At 41.7% G+C, this 27,192-nt stretch overlaps 1 protein-coding gene across 15 annotated transcripts in view; it reads left to right on the top strand.

Moving 5' to 3' along the window:
• Nucleotides 1–27,192, top strand: part of PTPRT (protein tyrosine phosphatase receptor type T) — a 1,130,358-nt gene that overhangs the window by 916,573 nt on the left and 186,593 nt on the right. For 8 of the 15 annotated variants that reach the window (XM_055137543.1, XM_055137542.1, XM_055137535.1 and 5 more), the window contains exons 13-14: nt 8,801–8,837; nt 22,463–22,519. In XM_055137543.1, coding sequence (XP_054993518.1) covers nt 8,801–8,837; nt 22,463–22,519 — 94 coding nt within the window. The remainder of the gene's footprint in view (nt 1–8,800; nt 8,838–22,462; nt 22,520–27,192) is intronic. The other 7 variants (XM_055137540.1, XM_055137536.1, XM_055137546.1 and 4 more) reach the window with 1 other exon arrangement.

Genomic DNA, 27,192 nt, shown 5'->3' with positions numbered 1-27,192 from the left:
GACTTGTTGAAATAGTAGCCATTGCACAGTCCATAGAAAAATCTTGAACTTGATGAGGGCAACTGAGTGAGGTGAGTTCCAGAGAACTGATTAGGTGAGTTAATGAACTTAGCATCTAAACAGATAGACCACACTTCAATTATTCTGAGCTTGAGTTTTATGGTGAGTTTTCTAAATGGGTTTACATGTTACTTGGCATTGTCTTCTTTTAAAGTTTGGATCATTGTCTAAATGAGTCTGATGTCTCTGAGGAAGAAGTCATCACATTAGTGGGAAGCACATAGCTCATTGAAGGAGCAAACCCTCGCACTGGCCAGCTCTCCTGCTGCCTGCAGCTTGGCCTCACCTCTTCTTGTTGGTGACCAAAAGGTTGTAGATTCCAGCACATGTGCTTCCTAGGAAACTGAAGCTCAGAGCTGCAGCCATCCTGGTTCTCTCCACTCCTAAAAGGCGCTCCCTACTGATTTCTTCTACACCATGAACTGGTCCAATTATCTAAGGTCTTATTTTTCATTCCCCTCACCTTCCCTCTGTGGTCGTGTTATTACTGTGGTGGCCTGGAGATGTAAAAACTTGCTTGCAGCGCTCACACAATGGGTTGTGGTATTCACTGAGGATTACACACCTGGCTATGGTGCTTGCACACTTAGATGCAGGTGTGAAAGAATACGCACTCTGTTGTGGCACTGGGTCCCAATGGCTGTGCTCCTGGGACCACAGTTGGAGGAGCTTAAGGCCTATGAGACAGTATTGGGGATACAACTGGTGTCTCATGCTTCCCAGCCTGTAGCTTTACCACTGACCCAGCCCCTTCCCCACCCACTTCTAATGGTTAAAGACTGCTCAGAGTTTATGAGTTTATCTGATTCTCTTTGCCCCTGATAGTTTTCTGATTGTTCAGGGTCTTATTCAGGTTAACAGAATTTGGAAGGGGGGAGGGCGGAGGAAAGGGATCTTTTGGACCACACTCAGTGGTGTTCAGAGCCTACTCCTGGCCCTGTGCTTAGAGGTGGTGCTGGAGGTGTGTGGGGGTGGGGAAAGGTTCACAACGTTCAAGACAAGAGCCTATCCCTTGTATTATCCCCTGTATTATCTCTCTGGTCCCCGGACAGAATTTCTTTTTGTTTTTTCAATTTAAAAAAAAATTTTAGTTGAATCACCATGTGAAAAGTTACAACGCTTTCAGACTCAAGTCTCAGTTATACAATGATCAAACACCAATCCCTTCACCAATGCACATGTTCCACCACCAAGAACCCCAGTATACCTCCCATCCCACCCGCCGGTATGGCTGATTATTTTCACTTTAATCTCTCTTTCCTTTGATTACATTCAATATTTCAACAGAAAACTCACTATGATTATTTGGAATTTCCCCCCAATAATCAGACCTGCCGAAAAGGCATCATTTAATAATATGTTTTCCATTGCTGTGAATGAAGAGCATATGAGGTCACATGGCTGTATGGTTTTGGATTTCTGGTATTTAGTAATTAATTCCAGAGAAATTTCTGTCAGAAGTTGCATCACTACACTCGTACCTCTATTTAGTGGGGTCTACAAGATGGCAGTCGCCACACCGCGGGTGAAAGGAAAGGCCGAGAGAGAGAAAAACCTTTCCCTTCCGGGGCGGCATGGGGCCATAGCTTAGTTCACAGTCTGGAGGCATTTCTGCAAGAAGCCACTGGGTGCTGAAATTAGTCATTGGGCCTCTGGGATCATGCTCACTCAGGAATGGAGGAGCCATTCATATACCCAGAATTTCTTTTTAACATCATAAAAGATGTTTGCACTTTGCATGTTTGCACTATAATGCTGCGCTCCATTGTCAATTGTTCTTATAGCAAGGCAAGAAACAAAGATCTAACACCTGAGCCTGCAAAGCTGTTTTTGTCTTCTGATACCTCCTAAAGGAAGGTCACTTCTTTAAAAGTGACTTAAGCGGTTTAGCTTAGTGTACTGTATCTGTGTGATCCTAGGAAATTTTCTTTAAATTCTTTTTCAAAAGAGAAAAATGTTCATTGTGTTATTAATTGTATAGCAGAAGGAAGAAAATAAAGAGAGGGAGATTTAAAAAAAAAACAATCTAGAGGAATACGGCAGCTTAGGTAGCTGCACTGGAGACATGTGGTCCTGAGTTCAAGTCCCGGTGCTCAGGAGCACTGAGCATGTTCCAGGCAGCTCTTCTCTCTGCACTCGCCAGCACTAAGAGGAATTTCTAGATGCACTGTAGTCAGTGTATATGAATGCCACAAAAAAAAGCATATGACTGGGGTGAGCACAGCTACTGAAAAGAGGTGTAAGCGCCAAGGTCAAGGAGTGTGACCTCTGCTGAGCCCATGTGTGAGCTCTGTAGCAACTGTTATTGACTACCACAATCTTAACTCTGTGCTCCCAACATACGAGTGGGTCATGGCAAACAAATATATATTTAGAGCCCTGAACCAAAGAAGCAAAAACCTTAGTGAGCCCCATAGCCAAGTGTGAGCACCACAGCCTGTTGCATGGCCCTAAATAAGTGCTACAGCCAGGCCATGTGTGGAATCCCTGGTCATCACAGTGACATCAAAGAGAACAAATGATTATTAATACATTTTAAAATGAAGAGTAGTCAAAATAGACAGCTTAAGAATAGATAACACTCCAGTTAAAAAAGAGACCTTTATGTGTTTCTTTCAGGTACTCAAAAGTGCTTTTAATTTTAGTGGGTTTGGATTTTTGTTTGGTTCTGGTTTTTTTTTTGTTTTTTTTTTTGTTCAGTGTCGAAAGTTGAACACAGTCCTGTTGCATTCAAGGCATATGCTTTGCTACTGAGCCACACTCCTAGCCCTAGACATGGTCATCACATTATCCACACTGAGACTGAACCATAACATAGGGATCTGTGGGATTAAAGAAGATAAAGAGACTTGGGTAGGGTTCAGGGAGGCTAGATGGAGGACTTTCTAAATGTCACTACTGGTAGCCACATCGGGTCCACAAGCTTGGGACAGGATAGGGTGGTGAGAGATCGCTGGGATCATACAGAACCAAATATGCTTTCCAAAGCTGGGGGTGTTTGGGTCCTGATCGCTCAAATCACTGCCCATGTCCAAGCCACCACCATGACTCAATTATACCCTCAACCTGCTTTCCTTTCTTCCAGATGTCTATTCCCTATACCAGTAGTCAAACAAGTAAGGAAGGCTACCACTGTTATTTACAACAGCCTGACACTGTTATTTACAACAGCCTGTTGTAAATAACACTGATAATTTTTTCTGTTCACAGTTCTTTATTAACTTCCTTTTATTCTTAAAATAGACTGAAAATTTGCAACTCAAATGGTCCTACAAGGTTTAATGCCTTTATCTTTCTCTTCTGTCATTGATGTCATCATAGCAGGTTTCTTTATGACTTTAACTGCACTCATATTTTCAGGCCCTCCAAGTGTCCTCCCAAGTCTGAAACTTCCTCTCTTGCTTCTTCACATAGCTTACGTACTCTTACTAATCTTCTAGGTCTCCCGTTAAATAGCCCTTGTTCAAAGTACTAAATATTCTTCCTTCTCATTCATCCCCCAAGTCATCTGTTTTAATGCAGAAATAGCATCTGGCTAATAGCATTTATTGTAGTTTGTCATGTGATATTTATTTGTGAGATTTCTGTAACATACTTTACAGTTACTTCATGAGGACAAGGATCACAAATCTTTAACTCATTCTTGATAACATAGTGCAAGTTTAACGTCTCTACACATAGTTATCATTCAGTGATGATCAATCCTAGCAATAGTGATTATATCATGTATATTGATTGGCAGGCTCAAGGAATAAATTAACGAAGAGGGAAATAAAGTGTTAGGGTCTCAGACATTCCTACAGGTAAATTAAGGCAAGGGCCAAATAAACTGGAGAAATGATGGAAAGACTAGAAGGTGATGGTTAACTTCCATCATATTAAGGTAGTCGGTTACAGTCCATGAAGCAGAATAAGAGTTGTATGCATTTTCTGGGTACCTAGACCTTCTTGAGCAATTGGAAACTTAACCCAGGACCTACTGGATAATTAATAGTATTTGTTAAAATACTTGATGTCTTGGACATAAATATGTAAGTCCCTCAGTCAGAGAAATATTCCATGATTTCAGAAAATAATTAAAGAATGGATGGATGAGTCATATTTGGCTTATCCTTAAAATTGAAGTTATAATTAGGTAAATAGGTATAGTTGTGAGTCATTTTGGAAAGCAATGTAGGTGGGGCTGGAGTGATAGCACAGTGGGTAGGGCGTTTGCCTTGCACGCAGTCGACCCGGGTTCGATTCCCAGCATCCCATATGGTCCCCTGAGCACCACCAGAGGTAATTCCTGAGTGCAGAGCCAGGAGTGTACCCCTGTGCATTGCCGGGTGTGACCCAAAAAGCAAAAAAAGAAAAAATAATAAAAGTAATGTAGGTGATAGCTTATAAGAAATAAAAAGTCATTTGTCCCAAGAAAGGGCAATGTAGCAGTATCAGAAAGACAGAGTAGTAAAAGAACAGGCAGGAACACTGTCGGAAGTGAAACTACACTCTGTAATTTAGAACTGGAAGCAAACTTAGAAGGTCCTGCATGCTCTAGCTAAGGAAATTTTTCTCTTCTTTCACTGTCATTAATGGTGAATTGATTGGTAAAAAGGGGCAGTGGCTTGCTCAATATTGTACAACATTGGCAAAACCGGGATTAGAAGTATATTTCATCAAAATCCTAAAGGTTAGGACATATTCCACATCAAGGAGATGTATACCAGCATATCCATCCAATTTTCAAGTATAGATAGTTGTATTAATTAAGGTTAAAATATGGGAAATGTAATGGCATTACACTATTCTGGGATATATAACAAACCTAGAAGAATATTGTGGAGAAAGAACAAAATAATATACTCAATGTGGGGCCAGAGAGATACCACGGGGGCCTGACCCAGGCTTGATCTCCAGCACCACATATGGTCCCCCAAACCCTCAAGGAATGGTCCCTGAGCACAGAGCCAGAAGTAAGCCCTGAACACCACTAGGTATAGCCCAAAGAAACAAACAGAAAACAAAAATGCCCAATTCATGTTTATTTTCGCACAGCAGGTAGGGCATTTTCCTGGCACATGGCCGACTCAGGTTCGATTCCTCCATCCCTTTCGGAGAGCCTGGCAAGCTACCAAGAGTATCCCTCTCACACAGCAGAGCCTGGCAAGCTATCTGTGGCATATTTGATACGCTAAAAACAGTAACAACAAGTCTTGCAATGGAGACGTTACTGGTGCCTGCTTGAGCAAATAGATGAACAATGGGAGGACAGTGCTACAGTGCTACAATTCACATATAAAGTTGCAGTTCCTTACCATCGCTGGTTTCATGGAATCTCTCCCATTTGTCGTCATCTAGTGATGCTCATGGTGACGTGGCCTGACATTTGCAGATCTTCTTCAGCTCTCTGGGGTTCCTGCTTCCTTAAACTCTCTCAGATCTTGGTTCACTGATCCTTTAAACCAAACCACAAAAAAATTGATAGCCAACAGAAGCTGAAAAACTGTGTTCTCTGAACATGAAACTAAAAAACAAGTTTGCTCACTTCTGTCATCATTTGCAAGCCTCATTTGTGACTTAAGCTTCTTTGACATCACATTTAAGGAGTTCTACTCCTTTTATTTCTTAGTAATTTCCCTTTCCTTCCATTTTTTGGGTATATTCTTCAAGAAAAGCACTTTTTTTGGAATATAGCATACCTCACATTTTATATGAATACCTCAAATGAATACTTTAAATATTTGAACTATAATGTGTCATATTCTTTTACCATGTCTCTACTTTCCATTGTATGAACTAAAACTATGTATTTTTAAAAGAAACACTTTCAGTATTTTTTAAAAAGAAAGGAAAGAAAGCATTTGTCCCAGAGAACAAATCATGTCAACCCTACCCCTTTTCTTTAAAAGAGTTGTAGTCATGATTGTTTCAGGGGATGCAGTTGACAGAATATCAGCACCCAAAGTGAATTAAATTATATTCTCATGCTACATTTTGTGATGGGGCTGGAGCAATAGCACAGCAGGTAGGGCACTTGCCTTGTGAGCGGCTGACCCAGGTTCGATTCCTCCGCCCCTCTTGGAGAGCCCAGCAAGTTACCGAGAGTATCTAGCCCACACAGTAGAGTCTGGCAAGTTACCCATGGTGCATTCAATATGCCAAAAAACAGTAACAAGTCTCACAATGGAGACATTACTGGTGCCCGCTCAAGCAAATCAATGAGCAACGGGATAACGGTGATACAGTGATACAGTGATATTTTGTGATAAATTATTCTGTTGGATGTGAGTATATAAGCACTGAAGCAATGCTCATTAGAAAATCAACTAAATAATCTGATAGTCGATAAACAACAACCTGGAGAGGTGATTATAGACCACGTGTAAAAATATTGACCATAGGCATTTTACAGGCTACTGCTTATATTAATAATTCAGACACAGTTAGTAAAAACTTATGTCCCAAAATTTGCAGATGATGATGAACATGATGGGTCATAATAATAGGACCAAAGGAGATGGATTATAACAGTTTTAGATTCAATATCAAAACTAAAAATTCCAGAATTGCAGCACACATATATGTAGAATTATGGAAGTTATATGTTGGTAGAATAACAGATGTTACTGGAAGCCCCACATAGTAAGGGAAATAGAAGATAGTGATAATATTAACTATATATTGATAGTACCACATGTGGACTATTGCTTCCTACCCTAGTCCCTGATTTTCTTATGAGGAAGAAACTAGAGGGTAAATCAGGATGAATAGCCAGGATAGTTCAAAGAACTTGAACAGTCTTATCAAATGAATCATTTTTTCAAGAATAAATTAACTTAACCATGCATGTATAGGAAATATATTTAGATATCAGTGCTCCGGGATCACTTTGGCAGAGCTCAAGGGACAAAATGGGCTGTCAGGGATTGAATCTGGGTCAACTGCATGCAAGGCAAACATGTTAACCACTGTACAATCTCTCCAGTCCCATAAGAACAGATTTTCTGTGGTTTGAGGAACATAACTAAGTTCATTGGGGATAATCAGAGGGAGTTATACATGATTTCAGGGAAGTGGCAGTTGCTATCACTCAGTATAGACTTTTATCACTTTGAAGTATAGACTTCTGTAGACTTTACCATTTCTTCTCTATGTTGGGGTACAAGAAGAAATCCACTTTCCTACCTCACTATAGTCAAGCATAGCTGTGTGACCTGTTTTAACCAATGAAACCTGTGAAATAAAAGTCTCACTTCTGATTCAAAATATTTCATTGTCAATGTTTGGTTCTACAATTTTTATTTTCTCCTTCCACTATGAAACTAATACCTGCTATAGGTATCAGCCTTGATCTCTAAGTGACGCCAGCAGTCATTAAATGATCTCCTATCATCACCACCACCCAGCTTAGACCCAATCCCCTATACCCACTTATACTAAGCATGAGTGTTTGATTTTTTTGCTTTGATATTTCGGGCCATACCTAGCTGTGCTCAGTGACTGCTCCTGGCTCTGTATTCAATGATCACCCTTAACAGATTTAGGATTGCTGAGGTGCCAGGAATTGAACCCAGGTTGGACACGTGTAAGGCAAGCACCTTACCTATTGTACTATCTCTCTGGCTCTCTGTACATATAGTTTAAGAAGAAAATAAGCCCTTGATTTTTATAGTGACCTACAAAAGTTCATGGGTCTTATGATTTCATCCATTCTATCTGAATTACAAGAATCTTCAATATGTTTTTCCTTAAGAGTATATTATCAGTAGAAACAACATATTTTTGATATTCCCATATTTACACTTTGGATTTTCATTGATGTTCTACATTCAGACTATTATTGGAGATAAAACTTAGTCAAATGGAATTTTATTTTATTATTTGAGTTTGGTTTGAGGGTTATGCTCAAGAAGTACTTCTGGCTCCATGCCTAAGGGTGTCTCTTAGCAATACTTAGAAAAATTGTGTGATACCAGGGATCAAACCTGTCCCTCTTGCATGCAAATGATACACTCTGCCATCAATTAGAACTTTTAATTGACTTCAGGGAAATGTTCTCAGTAAAGTAAGCCGATTTTCTTCTAAGCACACTCTTCTGTATCTGAACTACAGGCCCAGGTACAGCACACAGTTATGGATTCTGCCCATTTGGGAGAACAGCCAGCATAACAAGAGAGGTCACCCAGCAAATACTCTATTGTCATAAACACATATAATATTGTCTAGAAAATCTGTGATGTCTGCCAGAGATCTCTGAGCCAGAGTGACTCTTTGACATGAATTTTGCAGTTGGATTCACACCTGTTAACATTGATTGGGATATTGCCAAGATCTTTTTTAGTCTGTGAATAGAGGTGCCATATTTAACTCTAACAAGTCTCCCAAAGCTGTCCTGGGTGCTCTTGATGAACCCATGCCACTGAAAGAAGCACACACCAGTATCATTGTCACCTGCTAAGTGTTACTATAGATGAATTCTATTATGAGGTAATTCTATCAGGGTAAAAGGCTTATGAGGTGATGGGACCCAGAATGAAAGGTGGAAAATTCCTTTGTAATGAGTAAAGATATGAGGAATAAAATTCAAAGGTGATTTGTGTGTGTATGTGTGTGTGAAGTGAAATAGGGAATGATATAGGAAAAACTGTTAAACATGATGCACACCTACATGCAAATGTATGGTCACATACTTTTAAATTTCTATAACAAACCAGTGCTATAATGAAATTAACTGGAGTCTCTCTTTTGTTGTTTACAGGAGACCAAAATCAACTGTGTTCGTCTGGCTACAAAAGGTATGTTGGCATATCCTTGTTAATCCTTGTTGTTCTTCAGTCCTCTTGCTAGTCGGGAGAGGTTTAGGAAACAGTGAATAAAAACAAGTAAGAATAGTTGTTGGAGTCATTTTCACTAGGGATTAATATATACCTAGTGTATTAGAAGCTCAGAGCATGTTTCTCTGGTAGATGGGCAGAAGGATAGAAGTGCATTAATCAGTGAAATGGTGAATATAATGTTAGGCAAATGTCCTTTTGTTCTATAGTTTCACTGTCTTTGAGTCTACACTTAATAGAGTCTTTTAAAAGCATGTCTATTAGGCCTATTTTCAAAGTTTTGTACTTCACTCAATTGGCATATGGCTTTCAAAAATAAGGTGATTAGTGTTTGTGTCTTTAATAACAAGAAGACAAACTCTGCATTGCTATATTGTTGCGATTTTCAACACTTATCTCCCATACAAAGACAGCATTGTTCAGGCTCATCACTTTTTGTTTTCCTAATTATAATTGAATTGCCTCGCTCTTTCAATTGGTACATGTTTCTGTTTATTACTCTTTTTAAAAAAAAAATCAATGAATGGTTTGTTATCATTTAACCTATTACAAGGTTGAATGGTTAGAAATCAGGCTTATCTTTTTGTTATAGAATTGATATTTTAACAGCCATCCTCCCCATAAAACACACCCAAATCGGCCAATTCTATTCTGTTCCCTGCATTTATTGATAGCACATACATTTCATAAGTTGCCTCTATAGAGATGAAAATGATAAAAATAGACATATAAATATAAACCATAGACATAGATAGTGACTCAAGTATGCCTATATGTATGTGGAAAATATTCAGTGCACATACAGAGAAAACACACATGAGGAGGGAGAGAGAGAGAGACAGAGACAGAGAGACAGTGAGACAGTGAGAGAGAAAGAGAATATTTACAGTGTTTGACAAAACATGTTCCAAGAATCATCCTGTATTACTTTTATACCTCTGAGAAGATTCAGATCAATATGTGGGCAGAGAAGGGAAACTGCAGGAGGGGCGGCAAGTGGAGAGGTGGATGGACAGATTCATTCAGGTGCACCACGCCTGGACATCACCCCGATTCCCATAAGTCACAAGAGGGTGGCACGCCCTCGACTTGTTTTCCCTCAGGAACTCAGCCTACTGGACAGAAAGATAAAACACTCTTTGTGAGGCAAAGGGAATGGATAGCCTGCAAACTAAAGTGACACAAATCACTGGCTCGGGCTGACATTTCCACCCAGGAATACAGATAATCTAGAAGCAAGAATACCATCAATTGGAGAACACCTGAGCTCTAGATAGCAAGCAGGACAGCTGCGTGTGTGCAGAACCCTGCCAGAGGAAGCAGCCAGGAAGGGAAAGCAAACTCACAAAGAGTACTCCCACAATGGGCTGGGGTTCCGTGGCTCCCCTCTTTGACTTTTAATCAAGGAAGGGGTTGATGAAACTGCCTTCTCCACTCTGGAGGGTGTGGATACCCTCTTAGGTATCCTTAGAATCTCCCCCAAAGCAGTTTGTTGGGTCATATATTTTTTTCTTAATATTATTCTATTCTATTTGGGTGTGGGACACCCAGTGGTGCTCAGAGGCTATTCCTGTGCTCAGGACTGACCCCTTATGATGCTAGGGTCTTCCCATATGTAGGACAAGCTCCTTAAGCCCTGAACTATCTCTAGCCCCTAGATCATATTTCAACTAAGATGTAAGTCTAAATAAGGCCCGTTCTTTTTTTTCTTTTTGGGTCACACCCGGCTATGCACAGGAGTTAACCCTGGCTTTGCACTCAGGATTTACTCCTGGCAGTGCTTGGGGGACTGTATGGGATGCTGGGAATTGAACCCAGGTCAACCGCGTGCAAGGCAAATGCCCTACCCGCTGTGCTATTGCTCCAGCAACCTAAGGCCTCAGTTCTTAAGCAGTGTTTCTTAACCTTTTCTGGGCTGTGGTCCCCTTCTGAACTTATGTCATTCCTGTGGATCAAATCTCCCTGTCTTATAGGTTTACCTCCAGTCTCATACTGTGACCTAAAAACTTAAGTAATTTTCACCTGTAATTTTCACCTTGGAATATTCTCGGGGCCTATAAGGGACTCATATGGACCCTCAGTTGAGAAACACTTCAACATAGGAAAGTGGAAGGGAGGGTGACACAAGTTTGGGACAATGCGTCAGTGGTTCCTGTTGGAGCCCTGACTGTTCTCCCTCCAGAGTGTGGCCCCCATACCTGAAGGATGTGGAAGAATGAAAAACCAGCCCTGCAGGGATTGAGGGCCCTGAGGTGGATGGAGATTCCTGTCAGAGTGCACCGAGACTGCTTCCAGGAGAGGATATGAATGTTCTGTGATGGGAACCCTATACCGGAGATGTAAACCCTCTGTCCCCATACACCATAGGCTGTGTGGAGTGACACAGTCTTTCTCAGACTGCCGTCATCAAGCGCTGATCCAGTCATACCTTCGGTGCAGAGTAGCTACAACTCTGCCTGTTTGGGGTTTAATTTGGTTGGTCTGGGGTTCACAGTTGGCAGAGCTCAGGGATTATTCCTGCCTCTGTGCTCAGGGATGACTACTGGTTGGGCTCAGGGGACTAGATCCTGGGTCAGGAATCAAACCCAGGTCTACCGTATGCAAGGTTGGTGTCTTACCTGCTGTCGTCTCTCTCCAGCCCCAGCCCTGCCCTTAGAGAGGAGTACTGATGAAAGTTTTCAATTGTTCATTTATGCCACACTCCTATTTTTACATGGCAGCCAGATGCTGGTACCTAGCTGGTGTTCCAGAAAAATATTCAGGGATGAGTAAATGCGTTTGGAGTCAGCATTTCTCTGCAGCCAGGACCTGGAGGGTGTCCCTGAATCTCCCTGACACTCAGCTGGACCATATTTAAAGTTATCTCTTGCTACCCATTCATAAAGCAGTTTGGACAAAGCTACCTCCAGTGATTTGCTTATATATCTGCCCTTTGTAAAAGAAGGGCCTTTATTTACAGTCTCTGAGAACTTCCAAGATATAAATATCCCACCATGCCTAATATCAAATTACTGATGGCTTAAGAACCTACTGGCAGGATTCCCAGGTGGTTAGAAGAAGCTGGTGCAAACCATCCCAAGGTCTCCACCATCAGATTGTTATGAGGATAAAGTGATCTGCTTAAAAGTATTTTATTGGCTGTCAAATGTGTGTGTGTGTGTGTTTGTGAGGGGGGAGGGGAGTTATTATTCCAGACGATTATGCCATGCATGTGATCAGCTCATTCGCTGAACATGTACAAACTAGGCACTTTGAAAAGAATGTAGTAAACCAGCAAACTTGCCCCCTGCCCTCACGGGCCCCACAGTCCAGTGTAGAGAGGAAGTGAATGATTGCTAGCAGTAGTTGTGGCATTTAGATGGCAACTCTAGAGAAAAGTGTAATGAATGTAGACTATGGTGATCAAGGTGCCAAAGCCCTAGGCAGTAATGGCATATCTATCCCAGTGCTGTTAACTGAGATTCTGTGCCCTTAAAACTGAAATATAGGAGACACTGTGCCTCCTTCCCATCACCAAGCCTGCTCGAGGAGATCTGGGGAGTGTATTTTACTCAGATTTGCATTCAGCTCCTCAAGACCAGAAAAGGAACCAAACACTGGGCCCTAGTCCACACCTAGAGCCAAATCCCCTGCATTGACAGAGAATTACGTTATCAAGCCATGGCAGAACCTAAAATTGAAGACATAGACTATGGGGTGGGGTTTGCTGTTTCTCAGTGTAAGGGCTATTCTAGGATCAAAACAGGCTTAAGGAAAAAACTTATAAAGTAGTCTCTCCCTTCCACACCCCCAATCAGTGATCACTTTTGGCCACTGCCCTAGATCTGCTTCTTCCCTTGTTTCTCAGCCAGGGTTTGACTATTATTAACATTGGAGATTTAGAGGGATCAGAATGCAAGTCAAACAAAGGGAGGAGTGGAGTTTATCAATGAATAGATAAAGATGAATGTGGGCTGTCTACAAACTGATGCCCTGGAAGCTGAGCCAGAGGCAGGGATTTGGGTGCATGTGATAAATGGAGAGAGGAAAGAAATCTGTAAAAGAGAGAGTAAGATGGGAGAGCACTGGGGGAAAGACCAGCATGCATCTACTCTCAGTAAAAGGCAAGCTTAGGGTAGATCTGGACTTAACATTAGTTTTTCCAGAGCTGTCCTGCCTCAAGACAAGAGTGGTAAGATTCTTCCCATAACAACCAGTTCTTGGCATCTCTTCTGCCCTCCTATCTCTCAGGTGATCTCTGGGAAAGTAGCATCCCTTAACCTTGTATGGGACTGTAGAGGAAGTCATTGGTATAAACCACTATGTACAGCCTTAGCATCCATAGAGGTTTTGGTACTAATCTCTCAAGTACCAGGGCATACAGCACACATATTGAAACAGAGTCCAGAGAGATGGTATGTGCCTGACCTGAGTTTGAGTGTTGGCACCAGAGATGGTGATTTGAGCTCTACTAAGACTTAATCCCCGAGCAAAGAGCCAGGAGTAAGCCCTGAGTACCTCCAGAAATTGGCCAAAAAACACACAGACAAACAAAACAAACAAACAAAAAAAGAAAATGGAAAAAGAAAAAGGAAAGAAAAAGAATCCAACCATACTGTCCGCAGCAAATACTCCAAGTCTCTTAGTATATTAGTATATAATAAATTGGGGGATTGCAAAAAAAAAAAAATTCATGGAACTGCTTTGAGTTCAAGAGAAATTTAAAATTTTACAGAAATTTTCAAAAACCCTTTGTTGGCCCTTTGAGCTCTGTGAATCTGGTGTCAAAGTAGATTCTGCAGCCAGTGAGGTAAAGAACATAAAGTTTTGGTTTAGAAATAGAAAAACTATTATTCAGACATTAAAAGGAGGAGCGTGAAAGGCCAGGAAGCTGAAAAGACTCATTTAAAAAGTGGATTTTGTTTTGTACTTCAAGCAGGAACTGTAAGGAAGGCCAACTCAGAGGGAGATGCACTTAGACTCATTCAATATGTTGACTACCTTTGAAAGCTGGGGGCTCCACTCCACCAGGAACTAGGTTTGAGATGTAAGCTGAACATGCTTCTAAGTGGCCCTTGGGAAAGCGAAGCAAGTAAAAGTGGGGGGCAGTGCACTGAGGCTTCTGAGAGGCTGAAGCACAAATGGGAGTCTAACAGCACCTCCTGTGACAATATATCTGGTGGAAGACTTTGTGGGCAAGGCCAGAGAAACAGTACAGGGCTAAAGGTACTTGTCATTCAGGAAGCTGGCCCTGGTTCCAATCCCATCACTGCCTGTAGTCTCCTGAGCACTGCCAGGGATCACTCCTGAGTACAGGGTCAGGACCTCCAGGTGTGAGAAAGAAAAATCAAAATCAAAACAAAAAGACTCGCTAGACTGCAGCTGCCTAGCCAAGGTACCTAGAGAACTCAGTTCATGTCCACTGAACGGGCAGAGTAAGTCAAGGAAAACCCATGAGCCATCCAGGAGGCTCAGTTCAGAACCAATGATCAGTTCTATGCAGGTCCTTTTGCCCACTGATACCACAGTGTAATTTTGCCCATGTCTCTCTCCATGTACCCATTCATTCCATTTGTTTTTTCCTTCCTGCCTTCAGCAGACTTGCCTGCACACTCCGCCTCTTTCTACCACCAGCCCCATCTTCTTATTTGCAACACTCTAAGCCCACTGGTCTCTAAGCTCTTCAAACACATCAGGCTCCTTCCAACTTCAGGGTCAGTTCTTATCCTCCTCCCTTTGCCTAAATGATCCAATCGCCATATTTGTCTGTCTTATGGACTGTCAGCTTAACAGAGCTGCATATCTCAAGTTGCAACTGAGCTTCTACTTCTTCAAAAAGATTATCCTAACTTTCTTTTTTTTTTTTTAGATTATCCTAACTTTCAACCTAGTGTTTGTCCTTGGCCTTTATTTTTATTCATACCCCATTTTTGCCATAGTATTCCTCATGTTGAATGCCTATCTCCCAGTTACTTCCTCAGTGATGTAAGTGAAAAAGACTGTGCTTATTGGAGCACTATTACATTCCCAGGTTCGAGTATACAAATGGATAAATGAATGGGTGGCTTGATGATAGATGGATGGGTGAATGGACAGTAACAGGCCATTCTTCCATGGACTCATTTTTTCAAAATACGAACTATTTGATGGGACCAAAGAGATATACAGTGGATAAGGTGCCTTGCATGCAGCTGACTTGAGTTAAATCCCCGATACCATACCCCATATGGTCTCCACATATGGGCCCCTGAACACCACCAGGAGCCATTTTTCACAGAGTCAGAAGTAAGCCCTGTGCACAACTGGTTGTGACCCCAAAACAAAAGCAACAATAAAAAAAATGCAATCTATTTTACAGACTGGTGCTATGAGAAGGTCAGAGTAAAAGGGATAGAAGTAGGAATTAAGTATGTGATCATGAAGCCCCACCAGCAAAAAAGCTAGGCAACCTCTGCACGGGCATCCTTGAGTTGGAGACCCATAATTTTCTCCTACTATTGCAGTCTGCAGCTAGAGGGAATCTTTAGAGCCTGAGTCCAAATTGCCTCCCTATTATTTTTTCTGTCACTTCGTTTTAAGGTCATATAGATTCTGTTTGCCTTTTGTTGTTTTCAAAAAATAGCACTTTCTTTCCTTTGTCTCCTCAGGTCAGGTCAGACAGTGTCTTGCTTTCTGCCCTTTCCCCATTGAAATGTCTCTGGCCACCTACAGGCAGCCACTCTCCCACTTCTGGCTCTAGCCATCAAGGGAACACAGCTGGTTTAGCAGACACCCGTTGGGTACGCCCAAGTGGCAGTTAGAAAAATCAGCGTTGATTTGATTTGCAAACTGAACTGAGTCATTGAGACAAAATAAAACCAGCAACCCCATAAAGCCTTTTTCAGAGTTGCTTTGCAGAAGACTGCCACAGTTTTAATCTAGTAAACACTCTCTAACAATCCCATTAAAACAACCCCCTTGGAAAAAATGCTGAAAGCTGAACTCCAGAATAGTAATGCATGAGACAAGGTCCAGTGTTGCTAGTAGTTCCATATTACCTAGTGGTAGTGACGGACTAAGACTATTATCCCATTGGCAATGGATAAGAGGCATGGGTGTTGACCTTTTCTAGGAGTGGCTTCTTTTCATAAAGGTTCAGGATGAGGTACAACACTCCATCTAGTATTTTCTTTCCTCATTTTATAACAAATGCTTCCCCTTACAAGGACTGACTGGGAAAATGCAGATCCAGTGAGATGCTCTCATTTCACAGATGCTAAGTATGTGGCCAAGCAGGGTAATTGTGGATTCATCGCTTCCTATGTCTTAACTGCAGCTTTCTTGAGTATTCCTCAAGATAAGAAAGCTGTGTCTTATCTATAACTTTCTGGAGTAGTTTTAGGGAATAATGAGGACTCCAAGAAAACCGAATTCAAATTTTGTTTCTATTATTTTTAATGTTTTTTATTTTAAAAATGTATGATAGTTGAGGCAATATGGTTACAAAAGTATAAAGGTTCATGGTATTATGTACAAAGTTACTACACCCCATTGCCTATAAATTGTCCATGATCCCTCACCACTTATACAAAACTTATTTTATTTGGAGAAAGTCATAACTCTTATGCATCTATTCCTTCTCCTTATATATGTTTGTTTTCTGGGGGGTTCTGTCTAGCAGCACTGGAAGCCACCAGGACCTGGCAGTTCTTGAACCCAGGGCCTTATACATACCAGACATGTGCTCTTACCCCACACCCTGAGCTCATCCTTCACTTCAGTTTTAAGCCTTAGAACATTGATTCTTTCTTCTTATTATTTGAGGTAATGTATGTGCAAGGACAAAAGCATAATAAATGACAAATTAAAGTTCCTTCTTTTGTAATGAAAGAGGGAAATGGTTGAGTAGACTGCAGACAAGGATGATAAATAAAAAAGGATAAAACGCCATTGGATTCTCATTAATGGAGTTTCAATGTAGTATTGAAGGCAGGAGATAGAAAAATTTTGCAAAAACTTACGTTCGTGTCTGTTCATCACAGGGCTGTGATGTGTTGACGTGAGTTTATAACAAAAGTGATAAAAGCGAAGCTAGGGAAGAATTGTGCATGCAAAGATAGTGGTGATCATTTTTACTGTTACTCAAGAAATGAATCACTTTAGACTCTGAAGGGATAAAGAGTTCAAGGTACCTCAGAATTAGCCCTCAGATCGATGTCCAAAGCTCAAGACATTTTCATGGTACCATTTGAGCCTTGTCAGTACCACAGAATGGACACGATTATTGCTCACTGCCAGGGTCCTATTTTGTTAACTCCTTTCAATAACTCTTTTCCAGTAGTTGATAATAGAGTACTTATGGTGTGATGGCTCTGTGGTCTATTTTAAGTGGGATCCATACTAAATCCGAGTATACAGAGGACAAGGCAAAGTGCTTTAAAGGAGCCCTTAACTTACTTCATTACCAGAACACTGACTCAATTAAACCAAACAGCATTTGTCTTCAGAACTATCTGTTCCAGTGCCATTGTTAGTACATCAGTATCCTTTGATCACCATTTAATATTTATTGCTTTAGGTGGGAGGAAAGAAATCATAAAGAAACTGAGGTATTCAGAATTCTGATCTATTTTTCTGGGTCTTAATGTTTCCATGACTTCCTGACCCAAAAACTATGTAGGAACTGGGTCTAAAAATTGTGGGCAGAATATTTTATTTCAGTAAAAAAAAATGTGTACGAGGGGTGTGGTAATATCATATGATAAAATAAAAAGCCATGATAGTTCAACCCTCTTTCTTCTGCGGGATAGTCAGGATAGGTTAGGGTTTGCTGCAATCACAAATTAATATTAAAGTATTTCCACTGAATACTAGTGTTTTTTTTTGTTGTTCTGAGGACACCTAGAATGTATATGGCCTCCAAAGTAACCATAGAAGGGGAAGAGAAAGCATGGAAGTGATAGCCTATATCTTAAATTCCTTACTTACAAATGATTTATGTCACTTCTGCTTACATGGCCTTGATGACACAAGTATTCTTCTCTGCATCTAAGAAGAAATAGATTAGTTTTTATAAGCACTAATCATTTGTATGATATATATTTTTTCATAAATTGGTATATGTTGATATATGAAAACTGATTGTATATTTAATATATGTGAACTCTTCCTATTTCTGATTTCTATTATGTCCTGCTGAGACCCATGAGCCATCACTTATCTTCTGCTGTATGTATTATCTTCCCTGTATGAAAACTTTGCCTCATTCTTCTACTTGTCTGGCTATACCTCTGTTCCTACTCATTATGCCCAAGCATTCCTATTTAGCAAGTAGCCCTGGATAACCGGATGGGGCAGGGTGGGGTGGGGGTGGGGGAACCTCCTCTAAGCCTGCCGGTTAAATAAGCCTTTAACTGGTTTTTACATTTTCCATTTTCCTGGAAAATGGAAAATGGGAGAACCTGGCAAGCTCCCCGTGGCATATTCATATGCCAAAACCAGTAACAATGATGGGTCTCATTCCATGACCCTGAAAGAGACTCCATGCGGCACCATTGGGAAGGACGAATAAAAAGAGGGGTCTAAAATCTCAGGGCTAGGACGAATGGAGATGGTACTGAGACCGCTCGAGAAAATCAATGATCAATGGGATGATGATGATGATGACGAATTCTTAAAATAACTTCCTGAGATTTGTACTAACCCCATTTTATAGATATAGAAATTGAAGCTCATAAATCTATGTAGTTTTCCAAGTATCACAGTCAGTAAGTAAAAAATATTAAACCAGGACTTTATAAATTCATTAAGTTTTCAATTAGCATTTATTGACTTAAACTTAATATTGATACGTAACCTCGTTCCCTGAATGCTAAGAAGTTTATTCTCAGATTTGGGTATCTTTGGTTCTAGTTTGGAAAAGACTAAGAAAACTCTGTGTCTCACTTTTCCTGCTTAGAAAGTAAAGACAGTACCAACACTTATTTTATGGGGATAATAAAATAAGTTGAACTCAGTGAGCTGATGCAATGTCTGACTTTGAATATGTGCTTAGTGCAATGTCTGTCTTGAAATAAGAATTCAACAAGTAGCAGTTTGTGGGAGAACAATAAACAGATCAATTACCTGGTTACGCTATGATAAAGGGCTGCAAAGAAAGTAAATTCAGGATCCTATGGGAGCACAGAAAAGGACACACTCATTAGACTTTCTTGGGTATATGATCCCTGAGACCAGTTTTGAAAGAAGTATGACAATGATTGTACTGAACAAAGATGCAGAGTAAAACAGAGAAATCTGAGCTGAGGAAGTAACATGTTCAAAATGCTGGAGGCCAGAGACCATGCCTCTGAACTTGAATAAGAAAGGACTAGAACAATAGCTCGAATGTTGATGTGACTAAAGGAGGTGAGAAATGATAAGATGGATGTCTAAAGGGGCCCCAGGACTCTAAAGAGTCTTATAGTATATATGTAAACATGCCTTGTGCCTTGTATGTATATGAGGGTGAGGGTAGAGAGCCCTTGGCATTGCTTATTTCTACTGCCTTGTGAAAGAAGATCCCTCCAATTAAATTCCATAGAATGGGTCTGAGTTGGATTCCAAGGCAAGCCCAGGCTGAGAATTGGGAGAACAGGGGTCTGCTGACAGAGACTAGAGGGGAACATCTGAGTTCTCAGTTCTTTTTTCCTCCTTTTCTCTGCCATGCAAGACTAAGATGCTTTGTCCTGCCTACCTACAGAGGCTGGGATTGGGGGGGGGGGGGGCGGAAAACAAAACTTTTCTCTCAAGGGCTAGAGAGAAAATACGTTGATTTTTGAAGATTATCTCTTCTCTGTCCCAGCTACTCAATGCTGCTACAGCACAAAAGCAGCAATCGATGGAACATACAATCTGAGCACAGCTGTGTTTCAATCAAAATTTATTTATGGACACTGGGATCTGAGTTTTATATTATTTTCAAGGATCATGACATTGTATCTTCTTTAATTTCCCTCCAACCTGAACAATGTAAAAACCATACATAAGTCACTTTTGGCCCACAAGCCATGACTCATTCCTCTAGCTTAAAATGTATTTTGAAAATGGTGAAGTCCAATAGCCCAAATCTGGAAACAACCTAAGTGACCAAGAACAGACGACCGGTTAAAGAAACTTTGGTACATCTACACAATGGAATACTATATAGCTGTTAGGTAAGATGAAGTAATGAAATTTGCTTATAAGTGAATGATCATGGAGAGTATCATGCTAAGTGAAATGAGTCAGAAAGAGAGAGACATACATAGAATGACTGCACTCATTTGCACTGTATCACTGTCATACAGTTGATCATTGTTTTGCTCAAGTGGGCACCAGTAACGTCTCCATTTGCCCTAACCCTGAGATTTTAGCAACCTCTCTTTACTCGTTCTTCCCAGCAGTGCTGCATTGGAGGCTCTTTCAGGGTAAGGGGAATAAGCCCCATCACTGTTACTGTATTTGGCATATCAAATACGTCACGGAGAGCTTGCCAGGCTCTGCCTTGCAGGTAGGATGCTCTTGATACCTTGCCACATTCTCCAAAAGGGAGAACTAGGCTATAATAATATGAGACTAACACATAAGGACAGAAGATACAGGGCCAGGAAGATTGCTCCACGGTTGGAAGCCTGCCTTGTGAGCTGGGGGAGAAGTTAGTTGGGATAGAGAAGGGATCACTAAGTCAATGATGGTTGGTGGGATTGCTTGGGATGGGAGATATGTGCTGAAAGTAGATAAAGGACCAAACATGATGGCTTCTCATTATCTGTATTGCAAACCATAATGCCTATAAGTAGAGAAAGGGGGAAACTGTCTACCATAGAGGCAGGGTGAGGGGCAGGATGGGGGGAGGAGAAGGATACTCAGGACATTGGGGTGGAAAATATACACTGGTGGAGGAATGGGTGTTAGATTATTGTATGACTAAAACTCAAACATGAAATCTTTTTAAGTGTAGTTTACAGTGATTCAATAAAAAATTCTAAATAATTAAATAAATTATTAATTGAAATTCTTAAAAAAAAAGAAAATAGTGAGGTCACATTTAGGTTATTTGCATTTACCATTCAAAATGTAAACTTCCTTAACATTTAAGGGAAGAGTATTATGATTGACTAGTGGCTAAATAATTTAGTATTTTGTGGTTATGGACCAAGTGTGCTACCTGTATCAAGTCTTTCAATTAGGTATAGCCTATTTAACTGTGTATCTAGACTGCTCTCTCCCTCTTTCTCTCTCTTCCGGTCTTTCTCAGAACTTTTTGCTATTTTGTTGCTGAATCACTAGAAAAACATTCAGCTCTTGCCATTCTAGGACTCCTGTTCACCTTTCATATCATTCTTTAAAGAGGCAAATAATGGACTTGAAGATTAAAGCCAAGAAAATTAGGGTTTGAATATTGCCTTCCCAGATCAGTGATCTTAAGCAAGTTCAGTCAGTTCTCTGATTCATCATTTCTGCCTTCATCCAATCATTAATTCATTCCACAAATGTCCACTGAGCTGCCATCCATTCCTGGTACAATGCCAGGCATGATATTGTCCGGTATTGAATGTGGCATAGTGAGGACCTTCAAGGAGATTACAGAGGGACAAGGGAGGCAGCCACTTAGACCTGGCAAGAGTACTGCTGTAAGAGGCAAAGGATGTGGCATAATGAGAAGACATATATGTTCAGTACAGAGTGAGAACCTATGGACTCCCCAGAGAACAAGTTGTAGATGGACAACGATAAGCACCAACCAGTGCTTATATAAGAGATAACTAGTTGAAGAGGCAGGGAGCAAGTTATTTCATACTCCATCATGAGATTGAGTAAGTCCAGGGTCAGCAGAATCTTGGATGGATAGTACTTGGGCTCCAACCAAAAAGGTGATGGCCAGCAGCAGAGAGGCAACAGGAAACTTCTCTTTGAGGAACTGGAAGCCAGGTGAAGGGTTGAAAATTACATTGACACCATTGGGGCCACTTGTGCATTTCACTGAATAGGCAGAGATCGGGATACAGGGGTGCAAGGCGAGACGAGACGCAGGAAGATCAGCTGTAGGCTGCTTCACTCGGTCAAGTAGAACCCAAGAGGGTGGTTTCAGCTAAGTGGAAATGAAAGTAGAGAGAAGGGGGAAGTTGCAAGCAGCTTTCTGCAGTCAAATCAATAAGGTTTGCAGATGGATGAGCAGTTGGATGTTCACAGGAAAGAGGAGCTGAGGATGACTCCAGGTTTCTAGATCCCACAACAACATGGGTGGCAACACTGTCTACTGAGGAAGGGACAGCAGGGGCAGATATCTGGGTGCAGAGTTGGCTGGTTCGTTAATAATCACAATGGTCTGTTCGAAGTCTCAAAGATATTGTATGTGAGGTACCTAGCAGAGTCCCTGGCATGTCGTGGGTGCTTGATAAATGGTGACTCCAACTCTGGTTTTCCTTTTTAAAGATCTATTTCAAACCCTGTTTTGTTAGCTCACAATGTTCTTTTGCTGCTGTGTAGTGTGAGCTCTTCAGAGCCACAAGAACTGCGTTTTTGTTCACCGCAATGCACGTGTTCATGTGTGTTTCTCTCTCCTTCTCTTCTGCATGCTGCCTGGGGACTGGCTTCCTTGTGGTCAGCACCAATGGGCAGCGCCCAGGTGACCCCGGGGACTCCACTCTGCCTCCTCACCACAGGTGATCACCAGAGCCCTGGGAGGGAGGGAGGGAATGAGAGGCTCCCCACTCAGAGGGCCTCCAGACCAGATGCACTAAGAGGAACTGGAACCCCCTACACATCCCCACCCACCCATCTCCCACTCACCCATCCATTCACCCTCCCATCCAAACCCCCATCTCCCCGACACCCATCTATTCACTCATTTATTCCTCTATCCTACTAGTGCTTACAAAATACCTACTATGTGCCAGGCACTGTTCTAGGCACTAAGAAATACAATGCTGAGCCAAAGATGACATGCTTCTGGCAAATCTTCCTGGTGGCAGAAAGAGCCATTATTTCAAAACTATACGAACACCAGAGTAGTTGCACCTGTGGGTAATGGAGGCTGCACGGGAGAGGTGTGTGTGGTCAGAAAAATGGACCAACCCCCTGGAGCTTGAAAAGTGCTTCCGTGGGAAGTGGATAGCTATGGTCTGACACCAGAAGACAGTGCAATTCTCAGTCTATGCCTAGGAGATGATTCGATGTGGCTATGACCAGCTCTAGCATTTGTCCTAGTCAAGTCCATTAAATGTGAAGATTCTCCCACCTACACAGGAATAATAATGGCCCCCTCTTCAGGGTACGATTGGCTCCTGGACTTTACACACTCAGGTGCCTGATATGAGTTTTTCTACACAGAGCCTCAACAGTATTCTGTAGGGCCACGTCTTGTCCCTGCTGTCAACCACCCTCACAGAGTCCAAGCAACACTGCCAACACGCAGACATCTCCCTACCAAGAGGCCTTAAGCAATATGGACCATCTTCTATTGCCTACCTTGCTCTTGTCATCTACTCTTCAATCACTGTATCTTTGTGATTGGTGTTTGAAGGGGTGGGGGAGCACACATGGCAGTGGCCGGGGGTTACTTCTACATTGGGGGAGCCATATGCAATACTAGAGCCATATGCAATATCAAACCCAGGCCTCCAGCATGCAAATCATACCCTCAGTCCATTGAGCTTTATTGAAGTCACTTTACGGATCATATTAAGGACCTCAGTTCCCAGACACGTGTGTATTAGCTGCTCCCTTTCTGCTGGGTGATTGTGTGTTCCCTGGGCTCTATTCAAGTCCAGCTGGCTGATAATGTTTTCTTTAAACAGTGCCAATCCTTTATCAGGCACATTTGTTCTTACCTCTCACCTTCCGAGTCTCTGGAATGTTTCTGCTCTGACAGGTTTATTTTATTGTGTGCCATTTATTTCTACACACTTCTCAGCTGCATTTGATGACTGAGGTGCCTGTAAGTGTTTCTTTCTGTGTAGTCTGTTCCTTTCAAAGTTTCTTTTTTTCTGATTGCACATCCACTCGTCACAAGAATGGCTGATGTCAATAGTCACTGGCCAGTCTGAGTGAGGTTTGTGTGGTGTGGGAGGTGTCAGACAGGAATCACACACCATCTGTGTCAGTCTCCCCACTGATCCAGGACCTGAGAATCTCATTAAGAAATAGGGGAACGCTGGCATCTCTAGCAAGGGGAGACTGAGTTCATTTCTCTCTATCTCTAACTTAGAGATCACGGGCAGCTAACTTCTTCCCAGGACTCGTTTTCTTATTTGGAAGTAAGAAAAAATTACCGCTGAGTATAGCAGTAATGATGGCCAGGGACCATAGTCAGGATGTCCAGGGGCTTCTCTTAACCAATGGTGCTGGACAATTCCATGCTTGGGTCGAGCAATGTGACCATGTTTGGGCCCGGTGGTGCTGGGGGCCAACAGGGCCATGTTGGCAGTATTTGAAGAACTTCCAAGGCTATAACCGGTGGTGCTTGTACAGTTTTACAGTCCTAGGGAACAAACTGAGGGCCTTACACATGCAAAGAATATGCTCAATCCCTCTAAGGCATCTCTCTTCACCTCATAGCAGTTTGAAGGCCTTTGGCCAACAAAAAACTTGACCTTCATGTTGTTGCTCTGACTTGTTGACCTTCTGTCCAATAACGCCATGCTTTAAAATGGGTTATTCTACCTTGGCACTCTTCACACCTAGAGACAGATCACTTTTGCTGTAAAGGACTGTCTATGTGTTTAAAGAACATTTAGCAGCACCCCCAGTTTCTGCCCTTTGGCTTCCAGTAGCAGTTCATTTCCCACTGTGACCATGAAATGTCACTCCAGACTCTGCCTCATACCTCACCCAGGAGCAAAAGCACATCCGTTCAAAAATCTCCAGGGCCACTCTATTTATGGAACTGTGCTTGGTAGTGAGGGGGTGTTCAGGCAGTGATGGACGAAGAGGAAGCAATTGTTGAGAATCAGGACATGAGGAATGTCCAACACAACAATGCAAAGAACAAACAGCATTTGAATGATGAATGTGAATTGAGGGCACAATAAATTAGGTGTGGGCATTGTGAGGGAGTCAGTCTTCACTCGTGGTCACTGTTGTCATCTGCTACCCTTACTTCCTTTGGCCAGGTGGGCAGGTGATGGGGTACATATAGAACTGATGTTGGATGAATTCCTTTTAGGTTCTGCTGTGAAACAGCTCACAATCTGAGGCAGCACCTAATATGGTCCTTTAACTTTTCAGTCACCTTTTTTAAAAAAGGAAAAGGATAGACAAAATTAATTTTAATAATATTTAATAATAATAATCTGTATGACAAATATTATCATTTGAACATGTAATCAGTATTTTAAAATACCAGTGAAAACTATTTTACATTCTTTGTTTTTTGCACTACGTCTTTGAAATCTGGTGTGAAGTTTATACTTACAGCACTTCTCAATTCATATGCTAAATTTTAAGCAGTATATATATATATATGTATGTATCTGCTTTTGAAATACAGTCTTCAAAAGATAAATGTTGTACTTAACAAGTAAATACACTTTACCCTGATTCGTTTTTAAATTTAAATTAGTTGAAAAAATAAATGTGAAAATCCTGTTCCTCCATCGCTCTAGCCATATTTTGAGTGCATAGACACCACAAGTGGCAGAGTGGCTGCCATCTCGGGCAGGAAAAAAATTGTCTTGGTCTTCTTAGTGCTGAATTGCTGAACAGAAGTGTGCATGCACGGGATGGATGTTCAGCAAACGTCCCTCTCCCTTCACACCTCAGAGAACACCATGCTGTGAGGACACTTGATGATGTCTTAATAGTTCCATCTGTATAGTGTCAGTTGGCTGTGAGGGGTTACTGGTGTTCCTCAACCACAAGCCATACAGTCCACTTCTGGTTCTCCAGGATTTTCTAAGGTGGACACAAGTGAAAATTGCATAAAATTGGGGGCTGCATCATGAGACTAGGGGACCAACTGATAGAACATGAGCACCATCGGAAGAAAACAAGATTGGAAACAGGCCAAGCTTAGGAAAAGATAGCAAAACACTAAATAAGAGGGTAGAGAGAGGGTTTTTTTACTTTGAAAAATAAAAAAAGGTTGATTTATGGCTGAAGTTGGGTGCTTTTTTGTAGCAGGTTGTTTTGACAGTAGACAAGTGATTTGTTTTTGGACAATTCACATAAAGGACTCTGGCGTCCACCCCATACTCACCATGGCACTTTACCTTCTCTGGTATCTGCAATTTCCGCTCCAGGCCTTTAGGGGGCAGTCTGGTATAATGGGCCCCACAGGAGACTGACAACATCCATAGATGAATGCACTAAAGGTCAACCAGGCTACTCAGTTCTAGCCTGTAACTGTAGGGAAGACCCAGAACTTGGCTATTCCCCAGTGCCCAGAACTTTGGGATATGTGCAACCCAAACTCTCTTCCTTAAAACTGGGAGAATATGGGCAAATCATTCAGCCTTTCAAGCATTCAGCCTTCCCTCATCTATGAAATGATAGCAATGAGTCCCCTGCCAGGCTAATCAGAGCAAGCATCAATGAATGGATGCACTTCTGGCATGGTTTCTGGCTTTCTGTGTGTGGGAGACATTCCCAAGTCCTGTTGATCTTCTGTGTCCTGTGTATTTGACATGAAAATTGTTATTTCCTGGCCGTTTTTGTATCTTTTTTTAAATGTGGGCCCTTGTTCCAGTGACAGGATTCAGGTCATAACACATTTTTCTGAGATTGCTTTCTATCTATTTCGAAAACAGTCTTCCCAGGGACATCATGTGTCCTGGATCCAGGAGGTAAGAGGTTGTGTCTATGCAATAAGACCATGTAGACCAGAGCTGCCTCCAAGGTCACTTCCTGGACACTCAGCCTCTGTGTGTCTCCTGGAGAGGCACAGTCCTTGGCAGGAGTGGCATGTAGTCTGAAGGCAGGAGCTGGGGAATCCAATAAAGGCCCTCTGGGAAAATCCTAATCAGGAATATCCACCAAGATAGACACAATAGGTGAGAGAGAGGAGGAAGTTGGCAGGCAGTGGTGGGGTTAGAGGTGGATACTGGAGGAATAGGGCTTAGGGAATGTCAAATAGAAGGATTAAAAGAACAAAGACCAAACACTATTTTCTGTAGTTCTCACATCCACTGAAATGGGCTAAGGGTTTGACATTATTATCACAATGAAAATTCTCAGCAACACTCCCGCAAAGGGGCCTGTTTCATTTTTATACGAGGAAACTGGGGCTGGGATAAGAAACGTGAAAGTAACAAGAGTTGAATTTGAGCCTGACTCGCTGTGTAACCTTACCTGCCATATTCTGTGACCATGCTGGAGTGCTAGAATAAGCAGGTAGGGC

This window comes from Sorex araneus, chromosome 5 (genome assembly GCF_027595985.1).
Source record: "Sorex araneus isolate mSorAra2 chromosome 5, mSorAra2.pri, whole genome shotgun sequence".
NCBI classification, from domain to species: Eukaryota; Metazoa; Chordata; class Mammalia; order Eulipotyphla; family Soricidae; genus Sorex; species Sorex araneus.
This window is presented reverse-complemented; position numbering and strand designations above follow the sequence as displayed.